We start from the raw sequence: 20,720 nt of genomic DNA, 5'->3' as shown, positions 1-20,720 counted from the left end.
AAAAAAAAAAAACTTAATTCTATTTAAGAAAAATGTTTTAATTATGCTTACGTGGTATTTGCTTCCTTGTGGAGTCTTGGACACTGTAGTGGTGCGCCAGAGCAGCAGCAGCACGGTACGCGGAACCTGGGACCCACATATTAACCGCGCAGAATCTTTTTGTATACTCTTTTGTTATAGAACATTAGTAATATTAAAAAGTTTCAACGAGAGTATAAACTTAATCAAATTTTAAAGTACCAATATCGGGAATTTGCTGAACAAGCAACGACTTCCATAATACTCATACGCCTCAAAAATCTTTCCTTAATTAAGATTAGATCCGACTCAAGTATGGTTTCACCCTTCGTTGCAAACAGGTCCTTATTTAAACATGGATTGGGTACATCTGGTTGACAATAAAAGGTTGAGCCCGTCTCATTTATTACTTTTCACAACTGCTAAAAAAAAATAGGGTTCTCTGGATAAAAAATTAAGCAACCTTGTGGGGGAAGAATTCAAAATTTGTCTCAAATTTGTGCCCTGTGAAATGACAATAAGATCTTACCCCAAAAACGAAACAATGATAATAAGATCATATTGATCCTGGACAGAAAATTCACAAGTTTATATCAATCATATGTCAGACTTCAAAACTTGGGAAAACATCTTTTGAATGTCGAAGAGATGCAGTGGAAGTGAAACTAAATCTACCATCATGGGATGGCTTCATCTTCATTACAGAGGTTGCACTCGCATCTTAATACATCTTAATAATCAAGCTGCAGCTGCCAGGAGGCCAACGGATACCTGATTTCGATTTTCCCAAACTCGCTGTCGATAGATAATTAAAGACAATATGATACATTAAGATATTACAGAACGAATGCCTGGTCAATGGAAGGAAAAAAAATTCCATCAAAAGCTCAGTATCTCCAGTATGCACCAATATTTGTTGAGCAAGCTCTGTTGTCTGATACTTTCATCACTCTCTTGCTTACATGGTAAATTCGTTTACATCCATCCAGTTAACATGGGAAACTTAGATATTATTGGGGACCATTTTGAGACCAACAATTAATGAATCTGAGATTGCAACTCACATGATGAAGCCATGTCGATTGCACTTGTGCTGCTGCTCCTATAAAATCATGGTAAAGTCCAGTTCCCAGATTTGAACTTCCGATAGAAGTTGGAGCGTCTTGAAACAACATAGAATACTGTAATATTGACAAAAAAGACATAACTAATGAAATTACCACTAGTACATGTACAGGTAGAACAGCAAGTAAATTATGGGTAGTGGAATGACGAATAGCAAGGAATGTTCAGCATGACAATGAACGGTTAATTTGGCAGGAAACACAAACCTGGGATTCCTGGGATAATGAAATCTGGTTGCATTAGGACACTGTGAAGTGTTTTTCTTTCTTCTACCTTGACCCATTTATGGCCTTTACCTGAGGAATTGCATTGTATACTAACTAGTTAAACATTACAGCACTTCAAATCTTATACAAAACAACCAGCTTCAAAAAATACAAATAAATAAAAGAAAATCAAATTAAAAAATAAAATAAAATTGGGGGCCTCCGCAGCAGATGATCATGCAAAGACTGAAAATTAACAGTTGCAATGAAATACACACATACATACCCACCGACTAATGGCATGGCATTGCAGCCATGTAAGAAAGTTGATTACAATAATGAACTGTTGTTGGGACTGCCAAAATGAGCATCATTAAAAAAAAGGGGGAGGGGGTTGGGGAGGAGGGAAGGGAGCAGAATCCCAGAGCATGACTCCCGCTGCAGGGAAAATGTATGCAGTCTTTCCCCTGCTTCACAGGAGATGATGTTTTCAAGTTTAGAACTGACAACCAAAAATGTTGTAATATGTAACTAAACCATTGTGCCAAGGCTTGCCAGCATAAAATAAAGTTTTCATAAAGAAAAATAGACATTGAAACCCTAAATCAATTACCACTAATGTAATTAAATTACGCCAAATTGGACTAATGTGTTCAACAAAAATCCAATTTTGGGGCGTCTGTGTTTTTCAAACATAAAGTGGGGTGTTACTCCTTTAAGGCCTCCATTTTGGGGTGCCGGTGCAATTTGCTCCAAAATTATAGTATTTGTGAGACATTGGGTCTTGGGGATTTTTGTTCGCATTTGCACCGATATTGTCCACATAGGCATAATAATATGACACGTGTCCAACAACATAATCAATGGGTTAGGATTTATTCCTTCAGTTTTTAAATTTAAGAAGTTCTTATAATTACAATTATTCACCCCTAAGCTTTTTAAATTTACAAAATATAAACCCACATCTTCACTGATCAAACAAAACCCTAAATGTACAAGAACAAAGGCACGTCTCGGTCAACTTCGAAGTCGTCGTTCTCCTCAACGTCACTTCCATTCTCATCTTCCTATGGTTGTGTTTGTACGTTTCACCCTAAAAGAGAGGATTTTTGAAGAAGGATAGAGGATTTTCTCCTTGCCTTGCGCTACGACAAGGTTACAAAAAAATTCAAAAGAAAAAAAAAATCAAAACCTTAATCTAAGGAATGAAATTTTAGTTTTCTAACCTCTTTTTTTCCTCTAGTTGTAGATTAATTAATTTGATTCTTTGTGGTTTCATCGTGTTCAACATCCAAAACAGCCCCCAAAGAATCAGTCAATGTCACTTAATGGAGGAGAAAATGATACAACATTTAAGAGAGAATGGATGGATAACAGGAAACAGGGCCAACCCAAAAAAGAATAAACCTCAGAATAAAAACACTAATCCAATTAGACTTGAGAAATTTGAAATTTGCTCTTAATTTTATTCAATTAGACTTGAGAAATTACAAAGAAAGAATTGGCTATTTATAGCCTAATAAAAAAAAGCTAGACTCTAAGTGGGATTCCAATATAGATTAAAATCCCATCACAAAATCTTGACCATTGAAATAAAATCTGAACATCTAAATGTCCTTAATGGACACATGCTGAAATAGAACTTTAACTTTAATAAGCACATGCTTAAATTCTATTTTAACTAAAACTCCAATTGCCACATGTGCTAGAGTTTAAAACAACCAAAGACTCAATAACTAACTCAAAACCAATTTCCTAAAGAAACTACTTGGCCAGCCTAGGGGAGCTTTTAGAGCCTTCTTGTGGACCCCACTTAGGGTTTTGACCAAGGGTCCAAGCTGTCTTCACATCAATGACCTATATTCTTGAGTATATCCAAGACCCTAAAACCCTACAACTCTAAAATCCCAACCTTCTGAATTGAAATCCTGGAAGACTGGCCCCTAGTTGAGCCTACTTAATCTAGGGCTACATCATTCACTATTGTACCATTCATCAGAGAACCCAACTGGGCCTATTCTTTTGCAATTTCACCCACATTTGGCAGGTACAGTACAAAAGGTTCTATTGAACTTTTAGAAGGCTGCATCTAATGTTAAAGCTTAAAAACCTTGTAAGCATATAAAGAGTAGTTTGTGTTTCAATTAGGAGAATATAGTTTCCTGGGAACAGAAAGATGAGATGACAGTCAAGTGCATCCATATCAGAGCGAAACAACCTCGATGCAGTGGATCAGGGCCAACCCAAACCAGAGCCAGAAAGTTGAGGATCCCATGCTAACCCCACCTAATCATTACCCTAACTTGAGTGGCTTACCATGCCAAATGTATATCAGTTTCAAGTTAGATGTACCGGGTTCGGCCATAACTGTCGTTCTTATTGAATTATTTCATTCTTATCATCTTTTTGTCTGTTCTTGGAAATTGTGGCAGAAGAATGATAGCAGCAGTAGGATTTTTCATTTTAGGTTTGGGGCTTTTGTTCCTGTCATTATATCTAGGATTTTCTTTTTGCTGGAGATAGGGGTTCAATGGTTAACATGAGCAGCGATGGTTATCTTTAGCTGTTTTAGCAAGTGGATATTGCCTCTTTTGATGAATTAAGAGATCTTGTTGACTTGCCAAAACCCTTATCTAACCCAAGCAAAAGAATGCTCTGCCAGTGGTGTTCAAGTGAGCCCAAATCCTAGACATGTCCTAGTCAAAATAATAATAATAATAATAATACATCATACAAGATACAAGATACGGTTCTAAGATTACGAATATGAATAGAAAACCGCGCTTGGCACCTTGGTCAAGTGCTCCATTGCTGAATGTTTAGCCATGGGTTAAAGTGGAAATAGCCTCTCTATAAGCAGGGGTAAGACTGTATTTGATCCTCCCAAACCCTGCTAAACATGGGAGTTTTGTGTGCTGGGTGTGGCCTTTTTATCAAGTCATTCTCTGCTCTTGTGAAACACCAATAGTTCACATAGAAAATAACAAAATGTTTCTTGACATGGACGTTAATTCTACTGAGCGATATATAGGGACTCAAGAGCAGTGATGGTCATCTCAATAGAATTTTCCTCTACTCCCCCGAAAAAAGGGGGAGGGTGAGGAGAGGGGCATGTGTATCACTAAATCAGTCTCCCCGCCTCCCCACACCCAAAGGAAAAGCTTGCACAATCTCCAAGTTATACTGAAACATCCATGTCATTGTTCTCAAAATATATGGAAGGTGAAAGATAATCATGCAGTTGTTGTCAATTGGGTGTGTAAGTTAAGGCTCGGTAAGAAGTGTCACCTGAAGATGCACCACATTTTGATTCTTGTTCTTCATTCTCTTCGTCAAAGATTCCTTCGACAAGAGCACCTGCAGTTCCCTCCAAGAGATATCGAAGAACCTTATTCTTTGTCAGAGGAACTCTTGAATCTACCTGATGAATCAAACATTAAGAGGGTTTGGTATTTACATGGTATGAGAAGTCAAACTCATGATAGAATTTTAAAACTATGAAGAAGCAACAGACCAAGAGAAAGATGGCAGAGGAAAAGTGCCCCAACACAGCGACAAATTGAGTGTGTTCTATTGATGGCAGAGTCTTTTATTTATAATAAGCCATAAAATTACAATCAGACTAGGAAACTGAAACATAGAAACTACTAGAAAAGGAAAGCAACCTAAACACGTCCACCAAAAACTAAGAATAGAGCTCTCTCACGATAAGGACTAACTACCATGAGTGAGACAACCCAACTTCATGAGTCCTCCATGAGTCCTATACGACAAACCAAACTGGTGGGCATAATGCCAGTCAAAAATAGTTTACCATGTCACTTCTAAGGGAACTCTTAGACACAGTGGAAGGCGAAGAGATGCCCAAAACCTTGACCAATGCACATATTTGAAGGTTCACCCCAAAACAATTTTCAGAGGAACCCTAAAATGAAGAAGCGAAGGTGGTAAGGGTCGATTCACGTATTGGGGATCACTTTAAAGTATAAAAGAACCATTTACGAGGATCTACTGCTATGTAGACTGGTTTTTTCAAACCTTGTAACTGCCTACAAAAAGGAAGTCTTTTCCATTATTTTCTGGTTAAATTTTATCCTTCACTATTCAAAAATAGCTTATACAATCATAAAATGGCCTATCCTCTCGAAGAAGACCAATTGATCTGATGTAAAGCAAAAGTGCTTTTAGTGTCATATCAGAAAAAGTGTCCTCGATAAATGCACCATGACAATAGAAGGCATATAATGAAAGAATAAACTACCTAAAAGGTGTTTTTTTTTTTTTTTTTTTTTTTTTTCTTTTTTCGGGGGGGTGGGGGAAACCAAAGTACTGTTAAGGTTGAACAAAATATACCATCAATCCTTTCAATAATAAATTAAGTGCCTAGACATGAAAATCAATTGAAACTTCCTCCTGACGTGAGCACTCTCCTTAGTTGGTCAAGCTCACATAACTTATCAAGATTGAACATCAATAGAAGCAAAATCCAGGCATTATATGATGTGAACACGATTCTGACCTTGGCAAAAACCCTAAGTGGGGTCCACAAATGGCTCTAAGAAGCCTCACTAGGCTGGCCGAACCCTCTAGGAGGTATTTTGGGCACTCGGAGCCCTTAGTTGCTGGAATTCAATTCCAGTAATTATAGAGCCCCAACGGTTAGGAAGTTTGTTTTGAGTGGGTAGTTGAGTTAGAAGTCGAGTCCTTAGTTCCTTACAACTCTAGCACTTAGTTCCTTAAAACTCTAACACATGTGACAATTAGAGTTTTAATTGAATAAGAATTTAGCATGTGCTTATTAGAGTTTTAAGTTATTTAAACTTTTATTTCAGCACATTTTTGTTAGGGACCCTCAGGTGTTTTGATTTTATTTCAACGGTTGAGACTTGAGATTATGTGGTGAGATCCTAATCTATGAAGGAATCCCACTTAGGGTTAAGAGATTTTTAATGGGCTATAAATTAAGGCCTATTTTTTCTTTGCAAGTCAAGTCCAATAATTGAATGAAAAGTTATTTAGTTCAGCAGGAGTTCCTGTTAAGGGGGCCTTGGTGGAATTCAGTAAAGTTTTTCTTCAATATTCAGCACCATTCAAATTTTCCAGCAAGGGTTCTTCAGGCATCCAAGTAAATAAAACAATCCCAGCCCCTTCCACTCTCTACCCTACGCACGCAAGACTGCCCCACCCCCTGCCCCTTCACTCACAGCCCCTCCCCTGCCCCTTTGCAGCCCTATTCCTTGTCCTTTTCTGCTGAGACCTGGCAGCAGCCTGCGCCCACCCCCATGACAATGCTACACCCTTCCCCCACACCCCCACCCCTCAGCGATATACCCTAGGCCCTCCCCTACCCCTTCCCTACACTGCGACATGCCGAAACCCCCTCCCTTCTCCAACCCATTCGGCCTGTCTCTTCTTCCCTGCAGCATCAGTAAGATCCCTCCCCTATTAGGTCCCCAATCACCCCCCTGCCTCCCCTTTCCCTCCTAATTGGATCGCATAGCAACCCTCATCCCATTCCTACTCTTAATTCCATCTGAAACCTAAAACCCTAATACTTCTGAAAGTTCTGCACTTCATCTTCTTCATTAAGTTTCTGCAACTCATCTTCAACCTCTAAACCTAAACACTAGTTCAATATAAATTCTTAAGCATCACTCAGGACTACCATTTCCTAAACCTATTCTACTTCCCCTTCCAAATACTAACCCTAGTTGACTTCCCTAAGAGTCCCACCCAAGTAGGAAACCTCAACTAAACCTAAACCCATTAGTACTAACTACTAAGTATGAAATTACAAAATAACACCTACGACCCCATCCCTCTGCTAACTGAAACCCTAGGCCCTATTTTCCAGACCCCACCAGTTAAGATCAAATCTGAAATCAACAACACAGGAAGGGTTCAAGTTCAAGAAAACCTCTCCCCTTTTACCCAAACCCTAGCCGAACCGTCTAAGATCCCTCTCTAACCCTTGAGAACACTGAAACCCACCCTTACCACCCTATAATATTAGTTCTCTCTGCTGGAATATTCTGGGCAGACCTCAATTTTAGGGACAATCCACACAAAACCTAGCCCTAAAACTGGGTTTACATCAATTGGTATCAAAGTTGTAGTTGCCAGCAAACACTAGAGTCATCATAGATGAGCCAGGCATCAATACGCAGTTCAAGCAACTTTTGAAAGCCTAACAAGAGATACGTACACAGATGATAGTTGAACCCAAAAAAAATACACAGATGATAGGATGAATGCATAGGTTACCAATCTAGAACAGGACAGAACTGGAAATCCCATACAGACACCACCACCAGCACCTAGACTGAACTCACAAGTGCATGTGAACCATGAGAAGGAGAAAGTGGTGCAAGAAGGTATAGACAATATGAACCAAATCCCCATCACCCTAGGCAATCCAGAGACAAAAATGGCCACACTAAGGAACCAAGTATGAAAACCATGTTTTTAAGCATTATGAGAAACAATGCTGGGCAACAAAGGAGGACACAAGCAGGACAACCATCACTAGACAAGTACTTGAGAGCCTACTTCAATGGAGGCTAAAAACAAAGTAGAGGCGCAAACTAAAGCAAAGTAAAGTGATGTAAACCCAGGTTTTGGGTTAGATAATTAGGATATCCTAGAATGGAACCAGCACTCATCTAGGGTTTCTCGAGGCTTCAGTTGTTGGTTAGAAATGGGTAAATAGAACTGAAGTTTGGTGGTTTTTAAGTGTCAAATTTGAATTTTGAAATCTAGGGTTTCAGCTAGGGTTGGGAAGGGGCTAGGGTTGCTGTTTCTATAATTCTTTATTAGTAATACTACTAAGTTAGAAACTGTTTTAGAGAAAGGGAATTAAGTTTGGAAAGGTTAGGGTTTTCTTGGAAACTTCAAAAATTCTGCAACTCTTCTCAAGGAAGAAGACAAAGTGCAGAAATTCTGAAGATCAAAATTAGGGCTGCTTTGAGAGTTTTAAGATTATGAATAGTTTCTATAGGCTTGGGTGGTCCTAATGAAGGTATAATGGGTGGTTTCAGGGCTGGGGTTGAGGGAATCCTAGTGGGGATATGACTGAAAACGGGGGGAAGAAGAAGAAGGCCTGCAGCTGCTTTGGTAGGGCTAGGGTGGGGCTGAAACTAAGGGTAAGGGCTGAGGATGTTGGGGATGATTCGAACTAACTTCTGAATGGATGCTTGCTTGGAGTTGCAGGAGAATGCTTGAAAAATATGCTGAAATCTCATAATTGAAAAAGATAAGAACTTCAAACCCAGCCGCAGGTCACCCTCCCGGGGATCCCATGACTGCACTAGTCTATTCTCAAAACTCAATTCATTCAATCCACCAAATCTGAAAATAGCTTACACTAGAAAGGCAATTTATAGCCTAAGACAAAGGACTTGGACTCAAATAAGGAAACTTGGTTGCTAAGCAATCCAAACTTACTAGACTAGCCCCTAAAAATTAGGATTTCTTATTAGGAAATAACTCTTTCCTAATTTACAACTCAAAAGACTCTTAATAAAAGGAAACAACACTGAAATAACTAAGACTCCAATTTAGGAAATAAAACCAAAAATCAGAAATAATTCTGAACTAACACGACTAAATAGACTCGATTCTAGGGGAGAAAATGACCATTTTGCCCCTGGTTAGATTCAGCCCCCCTTTGTTTGGGCCCTATTTCAGATGGACTTGGACCCCTTCCAGGCTCTTTTGAGGCTGCCTGGGGGCTGGATGCATCACAAAGTTAAAACTGAAGGAGTTCAAGGGATCTCTTGATCCACAAGTTTTCCATTACTAGAGGGCAGCCCTAGATGATTACTGGCATTGGTACAATCTTTCTGAGGATAGAAAAATGTGGCTAGCCAAGACCAAGCTTGTTGGAGCCGCCAGAGATAAGTGGAACTCTATTACGAAGGCTGAGAACACACTACATCGCACTGGATGCGGAAAGAACTTACGAATTAGTACCTTCCAAAGCAAAATAGTTCCATATGCTCAAGCAAGGTACGATGTTTGTTGTTGACTACATCGAGCAGTTTGATCCCCTAGCTTCCAGAACAGGCACCAAAGAAAGCAAGCACCAGACCATGACCCGATTCAAACTTGGTCTAAAGTCATCTAGTTAACCTTGGGAGTTATAGAGTACATCTAAGAGACCCATTCGATAAAGCCCTCCATGTAGAGTCCCTCTTGGCCCAAAAGAAGCAAGGCAGTCAAGATTACAGGAGAGACACCCACCACCAAATCCTACAGGCCACTAAAGTTGTAACCTAAGGTAACAAATCCTATTAGAATAAAAAATCATGGGCCCATCTTCAGCAATAATCATGGTGAGTGTTTTAATTGCCATGAAAGAGGGCACTTCGCTAAAGATTGTCCTAAGAGGAGGACTTGCAGTCCTAGAGGTACCCCAGACAAATCCAACTTTTGAAGAGGCCCATAGATGTCCAACACTAGAGTTTGAGGAGGTAGAGGACAGTGCACATAAGGTTGATCCAAAAACCTAGCTCAATCTGGTTTTTAAAATCCTAGAAACTACCACTCAAGAAGACTAAAAGAAGAACTCTATCATCCATACAAGACTTAGAGCACGAGGACTCATTGCACTAGCCATCATGGACACTGGCAGTAGGTGAATGCAATGACAGAAAATTTCAAACAGAAGACAGAACGCACACCAGAGAACCATCCCAAACCCTACAAAGTAGCTCCACTTAATAATTCCAGGTTGGACATGGTTACAAAATGCCTCATCCTAGTCACTACACACTCCTATTCTAATGAAATCTGGTGCAATACCATCCCCATGAAGATGGCTGACATCAGCCTAGGTAAGCTATGGCTCTATGATAAAGATGCAACTATCACTTGCTGAGAGAACAAGTGCATCTTCGAGCATGAAGGACAGAAGATCATACTCCTACCCTTGAATATAGGTGAAGATGCCAAGAAGAGACAAGCCATGCACACCAGTCAACAAAGTCCTAATCAGATCCAACCAATCATGATGACCTAGTCCAATAGAGCTCCACAGAGGCCCAGCGTAAAGACAATCTCAACAACACCCAAAGTTCCAGCAGAGATCAACCATTCATCGAGGATGAATGTCTTCAAGAGGAGGAGAACTGATGTGAACGCATTGTTAACCCTTGGCCAAATCCTCCAAAAAAGGACCACAAAATGGCTTTGAAGCTTCCTAAGGCCGGCTGAATCCCCTGGGAGGGTGTATTTTGGGCATTTTCAGCCCTAATAAGTTGCTGAAATTTAATTCCAGTTTAATTCTAGAGTCCAATTTGGTTAAGGGAGTTTGTTTTAAGTGGGCAGTTGAGTTAGAAGTTGAGTCCTTAGTTCCTTAAAACTCTAGCACATGTAGTTATCCCCAAAAAAAAAAACTTTTAGCACATGTGACAATTAGAGTTTTAATTAAATAAGAATTTAGCATGTGCTCAGTAGAGTCTTTAAGTTATTTAGACTTTTATTTCAGCATGTATCCATTAAGGACCCTTAGATGTTTTGGTTTTATTTCAATGGTTGAGATTACGTGGTTGGATCCCAATGTATAAAGGAACCCCACTTAGTGTCAGAGCCTTTTAGTGGGCTATAAATTACGGTCTGCTCTTTCTTTGTAAGTTAAGTCTGAATATTGAATGAAAAGTTATTGAGTTGAGGATCGGGTTCCAGTTGAGGGCATCTCAACCGATTTTATTAAATCTTCAATATTCATCACCATTCAAAATTTCCAGCAAGCGTTCTTCAGGCATCCAAGCAAGTAAAACAATCCCAGCCCCTTCCCCTGTCCCTGTGGAGCGCTATTCCCCCTCCCCATTTGCTGCCAAGACTTGGCAGCAGCCTGCCCCATCCCCACAACACTCCTGCACCCTTCCACCACCCCTGCGCTATCCCCTAGGCCATCCCCTACCCCTTCCTTACCCTGCAACAACCCCACCCCCCTTTTCCAATCCATTTGGATCTCCCTCTTTATCTCTTTTTCCCTGTGGCAGTAGTAGCATCCCTCCCCTATTAGGTCCCTAATCCCCCCCCCCCCCCTTGCCTCCCCTTTCCCTCCTAATTCGATCACATGTCACAGCTCATCTCATTCCTACTATTGATTCCATCTTGTTGAAAGTATGGACAGAGGTTTTCTAATTAGAATAGGATTCCATTTCCTAGTAATTCTAGTTAGTTTTTTAGATTTTTTCTATTTACTTTCCCCACTCAGAGTGGGACTTAACTAGATTGTAACTATAAATACCCTATTGAGGCCTATGAATCAATTACCATTTGAGCAATAGCTCTCCAAATTACAACATAGTATTAGAGCCATGTTCGACTTGAGGCACCAACACCCCATTGCAAGGCCATCACAGGTTTCAAAAAACTAGAATAGCTTCAGCTACCATCTCTCACCTCTATAACTCCATTCCTATCTCTATCAACCCCTCCAACAGATCTTATTCACCCATAAACACCATCACATACCCTTGTACAACCATTCCACCCAGTCGAACTTCAGTACCTTTATTTTAAACCCAGCGATTGACCCTAGAAGAGTCGCTGCAACTTTCTGACTCTCCTAGGGCCATTGCCTGCCTTTTTAGTTCCCAACCTACCCACGGGCATTCCTAGGAGTGTTGTCTACTTCTTGCAACTCCTCAAGGATGATATTAACTCCAAAAACTAAAATAGAAAATATTCTTTGTTTGTCCTTCAGCCTACGACAGTGGTTAAAAACCTTTTTTCACCCAAATAACCTTCTAAACCCGCCGCCTATCATATTCAAACCCTCCAGATGTCTTTCGAGCCTTCAACAATTCTTAAGAATGGCTCTAGGTGCATCGCAAGTAGCACCTATGATTTTATGAGTTCACAGGGCTTGTTTTGTAAATTTGAATAGTTCCAAGTAGACCTATAAATGGATACCCGAAATCCGCTTCCGAAATCCGCTTCCGAATTCGCATTCGTATTCATTTAAGGGTATCCGTATCCGGAATTTTTCTTACCGGAAAATATCCACATCCGTCCGCTAAGCAACCAGATTCGGATTCGGATAATTGTTTATCGGATCGGATAATATCCGGATAGAGTAAAGTATTTAACATTTCTTCCTTAAAAATTGGATGATAATCGGATTCGGATACTGGTAATCGAATTCGGAAACCGGTATTTGGTAATCGGAAATTAGAAATTTATAATAAAAAATATAAAAAAGTGACAATTATCAATCAATAATCAGATAGTTCATCAGATTGGATTATTATTGGATATCCGATAAAGTTTCGGATTTGAATTCAGATGCCTTCTCTAATTTTTTGCCTAATTTGGATTCGGATTCGGATACTGGTGTATCCGAGCCGAATATGATCCATTTACAGGTCTAGTTCCAGGGGCTATTTTTGCAAATTCGAATAAGTCAAGGGGGTTGTTTTGGCAAATTCAAATAGTTCCAAGGATCTTTTTGTAAATTCAGATATTAGCAAGGACTTTTGTGTGCATTCAAATAGTTTTGGGTAACTGGTTGTAAATTCAGATATTATCAAGGGCTTCCGTGTAAATTCAAATAGTTTTAGGGCTCTGTTGGTAAATTTGAATGGTTCTAGGGAGCTGTTGTAAATTTGAGTGATTTCTTCCTATGATGGTTGATCCCACATCTTTTTTATCTGGTACATCTAAAGAGTCTCCCTTGTCTTCCATTCATAGGGATTGTGAGTTTTCTCCACTTCAAATGACTACTGTGAAACTCAATGGAACAAATTATCTTAGATGGTCTCATTTAATTTCCTTTGTTGTTGGTGCTCATGGTCAACCTGGCCATCTTGATGGGACTTCTACTAAACCTTCTACACCTGGTCTGTAACTTTCCAAATGGTACAAAGATGAATGCTTGGTTATGGATTTTCTCATTAGTTGTATTAAATCAAACATAGCAGAGAATTATCTCCCCCTTCCTAATGCGGGAACTATTTGGAAAGTTGCTAAGAACACATACTCTAAAGTAGGCAATGATGCACAGTGCTTTGAAATTAAATGAAAAATCAATCAGTTGCAGTAGAAAGACCTTACTCTTCTCAGTACTATAACACTCTTCTGGGATATTACCAGACTTTAGATTTCTATGTGAAGTTTACACCGAAGAATGTTGAAGATGCTATTACCTACCAACAATGGGAAGACAAGCAAAGAGTTTATGATTTTTTGGTAGGATTGAATATAAAATTTGATCAAATTCGCGCACAGATCCTTTCTAAAGAGCCTTTTCATTATTTTAATCAAGCCTATGCCATGGTAGATATAAAGGACAGTCGACGGAAAGCTATGGTACACACTCAAACATCTGAGAGAACTTCATTAGTGGCTGGTTCTGGCAATAATAAATCTAGTTCTAGAGATTTTAGCCCTTAAGTAAAGGGTGAGTATTATGGAAAAGAGCATCACATAAAAGACAAGTGTTAGAAGTTGCACAGACGTCTAGCGAATTCCCGTAGAAGAGGTAGGAATGAAAATAGGGGCAGCAATCAAACATCTGCAAATCAAGCCAGTTTTGACACCCTAAGTACTTCAGCACCTCTTTCCTCAGATGAGCTCCAACACCTTTGTCGGGTTAATGTCCGGACTTGACTCATCTTCTCCAATACCGACTTCCAAAGTGTGAGTGTAGCTTCGCAATTGTTCCCTCTCCGCTGATTCACAATTCCCTCAGAGTATTTTTGGTTGTCACAATGTCAATTTGATTTATCCCTCCTGGATAATCGACTCTAAGGCAACCGACTATATGACAGGCTTGTCTACTCTGTTCCATACTTATTCGCCTGTTCCTTTTGCTCAAGAAGTTTGAATGGCTGATGGGTCTCTCTCACCTATCTCTGGGAAGGGATCCATTATCTGTTTGCCTTCTTTTACCCTATCTAATGTCTAGCATGTTCCTAAGTTTTCGGCTAATCTTTCATTTATTAGCAGCCTTACTCATGATGATATGAACTGCAAAATAACATTTTTTCCTTCTTATTGTGTATTTCAGGACTTGGAAACGAAACATACAATTGACAGTGTTAGACAGAATGGGGGCCTCTACTTGTTGGACGGGGCCCCATCAACTCTTTTTGCAACCTCTAGTTCCACCTCTCTTGCACATTTTACCTTATTGCAGTGGCATCATCATCTTAGCCATGTTCCTTTACATATTTTGTCCAAGTTATTTCATGATCTGATTAAAAGATGTAATTTGAATGATATTTATTGTGAGGCCTATATTTTGGCCAAACAAACCAGGCATGTTTACCCTATTTCAGATCATTATAGTAAAATTCATTTTTCAATCATTCATTTTGATGTGTGGGTTCCTTCTTGGACCATGTCTTTATTTGGTCATAGATGGTTTGTTACCTTTATTCATTGTTGCACTAGGACCACAGGTTTGCTTACTTCACCAAAAAAGTGACGTTTTCTTGTGTTTTCAAAATTTTCATAATGTGGTTAGGACTCAGTTTGGGGCGACAATTAAAATCCTTCGTACAGATAAAGGAACTGAGTACTTGGGTGGAGCATTCCTTTCATACTTAGCAAACTAATTGCATCGACACTCCACCTCAAAATAGGGTTGTCGAACAAATGAATAAACATCTGCTAAGCACATTCCCTTATGTTTACATGCACGTGCCTCTTTGTTTATGGGGTGACACAATTCTTACTACAGCATATCTTAATAACCAAATGCCTTCTCGAGTCTTAACCCAAAGTTGTCCCCTTGATGTTCTTCTAGGGACAGCAGCCTTTACCATGCCACCTAGGGTTTTCGGATGTGTTGCCTTTGTCCGAAACCAACATATTCATGGTAGGTTAGACCCTTGAAAGTACATTTTCTTGGGTTATCTTCCTACACAGATGGGGTATAAGTGTTATCATCCTAGTTCTCGTCATTTCCTCGTCTCTATGGATGTTGTGTTCTAGGAACAGATTCCTTACTTTTCCACTATACTTCTTCAGGGGAGAGTCTTAGTGAAGAGGTAAAGTGTTGATCTCTCCTTTCGATATTTCTCCTGAGATTCTTGCAGATGATCCTCCTTTGGAAGATGGAGTGACCAAACAGGAATGACTAGTCGATGATGTGTAGGGAGAGACTAGATCTCTGAAGACTTATCAAAGGAAGCAACGAGTGACCCCTTCTAAACTAAGCCACTAAAAATCTTTGGTTCCTGGCCCTGAAAAATATGTTCCTCCAGGTGAGTCCGTCTTTGACCCTTCTTTTTATCCTACTTTGAACTTACCAATTGCATTAAAAAAGCAGCCTCGAACTTGCACCAAACATCCTATTTCTAATTATGTTTCATATCAGTCCCTATCCCCAGAATTTCAAAGTTATATTTCCTCTTTGTCCTCTACTTCTGTTCATAACACTTGACAAGAGGCATTATCTCACTCAAACTGAAAGAAAGCTATGGATGAGGAAATGCAAGCTTTAAAGAAAAACAAAACGTGGGACTTAGTGACTTTGCCTAAAGGAAAGCATACTGTTGGGTGGAAATGGGTGTTCGTGATGAAGCACAAAGCAAGTGGGACTGTTGATAGGTACAAAGCAAGATTGATGGCCAATGACTTCACTCAAACTTATGGCATTGACTACCAAGAGACATTTGCTCATGTTATCAAGATGAACACAATTCGTACTATTCTTTGTGCAGTTAATAAAACAGCAGTTAGATGTGAAGAATACTTTTTTGCATGGAGAACTCCAAGCGGAGGTACACATGGATGTACCATCAAGGTATTCTACTACCGAGACTGATGGGAAAGTGTGCAAGCTAAAGAGGGCTTTACATAGCTTGAAGCAATCTCCAACAATGTGGTTTGGAAGGTTCCACAAGGTAATGATATCTAATGGCTATAAGTAAAGCAATGCAGACCACACTCGTTGATTAAAAGAGATGGTTCCCACTCTCATATACTTTTAGTATATGTGGATGATATTGTGACCACAGGCAGTAGCGCATTGAAGACTTTTTTGGGAACCAAATTTGAGTCAAACACATGGGAAAACTTAGATATTTTCTAGGTTTGGAGTTGGCATATTTTGCCAGTGGTGTATATCTATCTCAGAGGATGTATACATTAGATATTCTTGAAAAAACTGGGGTGCCGGGATGTAAGCCTGCTGAGACTCCTATTGAGCCTAACCTACACTTGAAGGCAAAGGAAGGAGAACCAATTGAAAAGACAAGGTATAAAAAATTAGTGGGACAGTTGATTTATCTATCTCACACTAGGCCTGACATCACATTTATAGTTAGTCTTGTTAGCCGGTATAGATCCCTACTCCTCACACTTGGATGCAGTATATCGGATCTTGAGGCACTTAAAGGCCACTCCAGGAAAAGGGATTTTAATTTCACCTCATAGACATTTGAAGATTAAGGCATATACAGATGCAGACTGGGCAGGATGTCCAAACGGTAGGAAGTCCCCCTCTAGGTATTATGTGTATGTGGAAGGTAACCTTGTGACTTGAAGAAGCAAGAAACAGATAGTGGTTACGAGGTCCAGTATTGAGGCCAAGTTTAGGGCAATTGTTCAGGGCATTTGTGAGGTACTATGGCTGAAAGGGTTGCTTCAGGAGGTTGGGACAGATTTGTAGGTTTCTATACAGTTGTACTCAGATACTAAGTCAGCGATCAACATAGCTCATAGCCCAGTATATCATGACAAGACTAATGTTGAGGCTGGGTTGATTCATATCACTTTTGTTACTTCAAACGAGCAGTTGACTGATGTGCTCATAAAGAGCTTAAGCACGAAGGTATTCAACAAGGTTATTGGCAAGTTAGGCATGATAAATATCTATGAACAACTTGAGGGGGAGTGTTGAAAGTATGGACTGAGGTTTTCTAATTAGAATAGGATTGCGTTTCCTAATAAGTCTAGAGTTAGTTTTTTAGTTTTTCTCTATTTCCTTTTCCCACTCAAAGTGGGACTTAACTAGGCTGTGACCATAAATACCCTATTGGGTCCTATGAATCAATTACCTTTTGAGCAATATCTCTCCAAATTACAACAAATCTAAAACTTAAAACCCTAATACTTTTGAAAATTCTGCACTTTATCTTCTTCATTAAATTTCTGCCATTCATCTTTAACCTATAGACCTAAACCATAGTTCAACATAAACTCTTAACCACACCCTAACACCACTTAGGATTAGCATCCCCTACACCTATTCTACTGCCCCTTCCAAATCCTAGCCCTAGTTGACTTCCCTAAGAGTCCCACTCCAAGTAGGAAACCCCCAATTAAACCTAAACCCATTAGTACTAAGTCTGAAATTACAGAATAACCCCAACAGCCCCATCCCTATCCAAACCCTAGGCCCTATTTTTCAAACCCCACCTGTTAAGATCAGATCTGGGATCAACATTACAGCAAGGGCTTAAGTTCAAAAAAAGTCTCCTTTACCCTAAGACTGGATGAACCTCCTAAGACCCCTATCTAACCCTTAAGAACTCTAATATTAGTTTTCTTTGCTGGAAGATTCTAGGCAGCCCTTAATTTAGGGAAAATTTGCACAAACTGAATCCTAAAATTGGGTTTACATCGTTATATCTTTAAGTGATAGACATCAACACAAATAACCATCCATGTCAATTACCTAATTACCTAGGAGGTCATGCATAAGTTAACTAGGGAGTTGATAAAAATGGTGTCCCCCTTATTTTCAAACCAAGTAGTTGAGGCACTTCCCCCCCCCCCCCCCGCGGTTTTTTTTTTTTGGGGGGGGGGGGGGGATCTTACTAAACCATAGTTTTATCAAATCGAGTCTCGACAAAATTCAGAGAAAGAATATATAAATTGCTTATCAAACTCACACATCAGGCATACCTCATAATACAGCTCAACAGCATCACGGGTGTAAACGTGCTCCTTATCCCAAGATAATGGAGGAGAACTTTCTGAAAACATGTATGAAGCTAAGGATGTGATATGATTTTGTGCAATCAAATATTTAATTCAAAAAATGCATGATAAAGATATAGAATTCCCAAATTTGACAGGATATCATGTCAAGATGAGAAGAGAACATGTCTGTCTCACAGAAATCCTCAATAAAGTCACTGGACATGACCTCTGCATAAAGGAGGAGGACTGGCCAGTGAAGGATATTATTTTTATCCAGAACTGGCTTTCGTATTCCAGTAAGTTCTTGATACAGCGCCTTCCCTACCTTCAGTTTTCTACTCTCAAAGGCAGACATAAGATCCTGTAAGTGCATTTTTTTAAGTGTGGGGAGGGAGGTTCAGTGAGGTTAAAATTCATAAATATCGGAAAATATGCTACCCATTGACATAAAAGATATAACCTTAGCAGCAGCCACAGCCTGTGATACTTCAGCCTTATGTTGTTCAGATTTAGATTTTTGAAAACCAATTTCCTCCAGCAGCTTTTTCAACTCATCATTACTTGGGGACTGCTCTAGTCCGATTTGGCAGAACGATTTTGCCTCAGTCAACAGATCTAAAGAAAAGGCAGCTTTTGCAGCTCGATAAAGTGCCTAATAAACACATATTAATTTGTTCAGAATTTTAAAATTATGATTCCTTTTAGTGTAAAGACATTGCTTCACAATAGGGTGAAACACAACCACAAATGTATTTACAACCTTGACATTTGTAGGGCACAGCTTGATTGCTTCTTCTGCATCTTCAAGGGCACGTCTGTAGTTTCCAAGTAAAAGATTCACATGGGCACGGTTTGCATACAGAATTGAACTCTCAGTGTTATTTAATGCTTTCTGATTTATTGCTCTAGTATAGCAATCCATGGCTGCAGAATAGTGTTTCTTCCCCATCTTCACATATCGGTTACCTTCTTCCTGCATCAGCATTGGTTTAAGATGACAAGCAAAGAAAGAAGTGTGCCAATAAAATTTAGGTCTACCTAGATTCTCAAGCATCTAAGTGAACCATAAACCAAGTATGCTGCTAGAGGATACTGGCACCCAATCAAGTACAAGCTGCAGAGAACAGCTTTCCAGAAAGTTTTCAATAAAAAACAGCCCTCCAACAAAAATAAACAGATAAAGGAACAAAGAGATTTGGTGCCAACTGAAAAGCTCTACACCTAAAATGCAATTTGTTGCTCCTCTGTACGAGACACTAGATACCATGCCAGATTATTTGTGAAGGAACAATTCAGCTCGGTGTCAGACAGTATCATTTGGCAATTATTCCAGAGGTTTCACCTAGTTCAGTTCTAAAAATTCATATGGAAGCCATCAAAGGGAAGCCTCTCAAAAATACCTTTAGTAAAGCAGGAATTTGGCACCAAAAGAAAAAAACAAAGAGAAAGAAAGAAGTGTTTTTCCATCACTATAATGAGTATGAAGACTAATTTCCTCTTATGTTGTAGCAGTTTAGATAAGAACATAGTTACATATAGGAAATCAAAGGTTTTGAATCGTATAGCTATTTCTTCTACACAGATAATGCAATCATGGAGAAGAAACAAGACAATACATGGACTGAATCAACCAATTAAGTGAATAAAAAAGAACCTCCATGCTTCACAACAAACAATCATGGTATTCCCAATTCCATATTCTCCACTATAAACATACATGAAACCCATGAAACTAAAAGGGACGCCAATTGAAATTCAAATATTAACATGCCAGGTTTTAAGAACTATCTCTAAATTCATGAGGCGAATCTGGAGAACCCAGAGAAGAAAAAGAAACAAGGAAATGTCAGACCTTGAGCTCGAGAGCGGCAGACTCCTTAAGAGCAGTGATAGCATCGATATCTGTCCTTTCGGTATCGGTTATGGGTTCGGAACCTGACTCCATCCAAAGCGCCATTCCTAATAAACTGATGCTATCACTGCTTTCAATATCTCAATAGACAGTTCAGTATTCGGTCTGTAAAGAGTTATAAGAATTGGAAGTTGAAGCGAATGTCCAAGCCCCAAAGGGTTTCCCAAAGGAGAGAAAAGGAGAACTTTCTAGCTTCTAGGCTCAGCTCACCACACCAATCACCTCAGAAACCAGCCTTCACGTCTTCACCAGGAACTGCTTTCAATATCGCCTGTTCACCTTCGAGAGCTCGTTAACAGGTTCGTTTTGCTTAAACCAGGATCTTAATCGGATCGGGAATTGGCCGGTTTTATCTGGAACCGAACTGATTTTAGCTGTTTCGATTTAGAATGGAATTCGTTTCGCTTGAAACGATTCACTACGGTTGTATGGTAACCATTCTGTGCCAAAATTCCCACTTCAGCACATAATCCATTTTTTATGCTTCTGTGCTGAAGTGGGCAAATTTGGCACAGAATCATTGCCATAATCTTGTATGGTAACCTACAGATGGACACGTTTCTTTGGCCCATCTT

General features: G+C 39.5%; 1 protein-coding gene across 2 annotated transcripts; it reads right to left on the bottom strand.

Moving 5' to 3' along the window:
* Window positions 1-418: 418 nt before the first annotated feature.
* Window positions 419-20,507, bottom strand: LOC149022741 (uncharacterized). 2 transcript variants are annotated; one of them, XM_089150688.1, is made up of 9 exons: window positions 20,356-20,507; window positions 20,086-20,192; window positions 18,994-19,206; window positions 18,694-18,885; window positions 18,394-18,594; window positions 18,216-18,296; window positions 4,638-4,770; window positions 1,350-1,439; window positions 419-1,199 (listed from the first exon to the last, which is right to left on the bottom strand). In XM_089150688.1, the coding sequence occupies exons 2-9, from the start codon at window positions 20,188-20,190 to the stop codon at window positions 1,129-1,131; spliced, it is 1,086 nt and encodes a 361-aa protein (XP_089006814.1). In that variant the 5' UTR covers window positions 20,191-20,192; window positions 20,356-20,507; the 3' UTR covers window positions 419-1,128. The 2 variants fall into 2 exon arrangements, with proteins under 2 accessions (XP_089006814.1, XP_089006813.1); XM_089150687.1 differs by having other exon boundaries at window positions 420-1,199; window positions 20,086-20,507.
* Between the last annotated feature and the right edge of the window lie 213 nt (window positions 20,508-20,720).

Source organism: Hakea prostrata, chromosome 3 (genome assembly GCF_041222555.1).
Source record: "Hakea prostrata isolate BN-2017 chromosome 3, UWA_Hpros_2, whole genome shotgun sequence".
Taxonomy (NCBI): Eukaryota; Viridiplantae; Streptophyta; class Magnoliopsida; order Proteales; family Proteaceae; genus Hakea; species Hakea prostrata.
Note: the sequence above shows the minus strand (reverse complement) of the source record. Positions and strands in the feature narration are given on the sequence as shown.

Bases quoted from the DNA above. Each gene is read 5' to 3' on its own strand.
- LOC149022741 (XM_089150688.1), bottom strand. From the start codon at position 20,190: ATGGCGCTTTGGATGGAGTCAGGTTCCGAACCCATAACCGATACCGAA. The intron at 18,886-18,993 runs GTTGTAAATACA...TGTGTTTATTAG, and splicing joins TGTGCCCTACAAATGTCAAG to GCACTTTATCGAGCTGCAAA. The intron at 1,440-4,637 runs GTGACACTTCTT...GCAATTCCTCAG, and splicing joins AAAATGTGGTGCATCTTCAG to GTAAAGGCCATAAATGGGTC.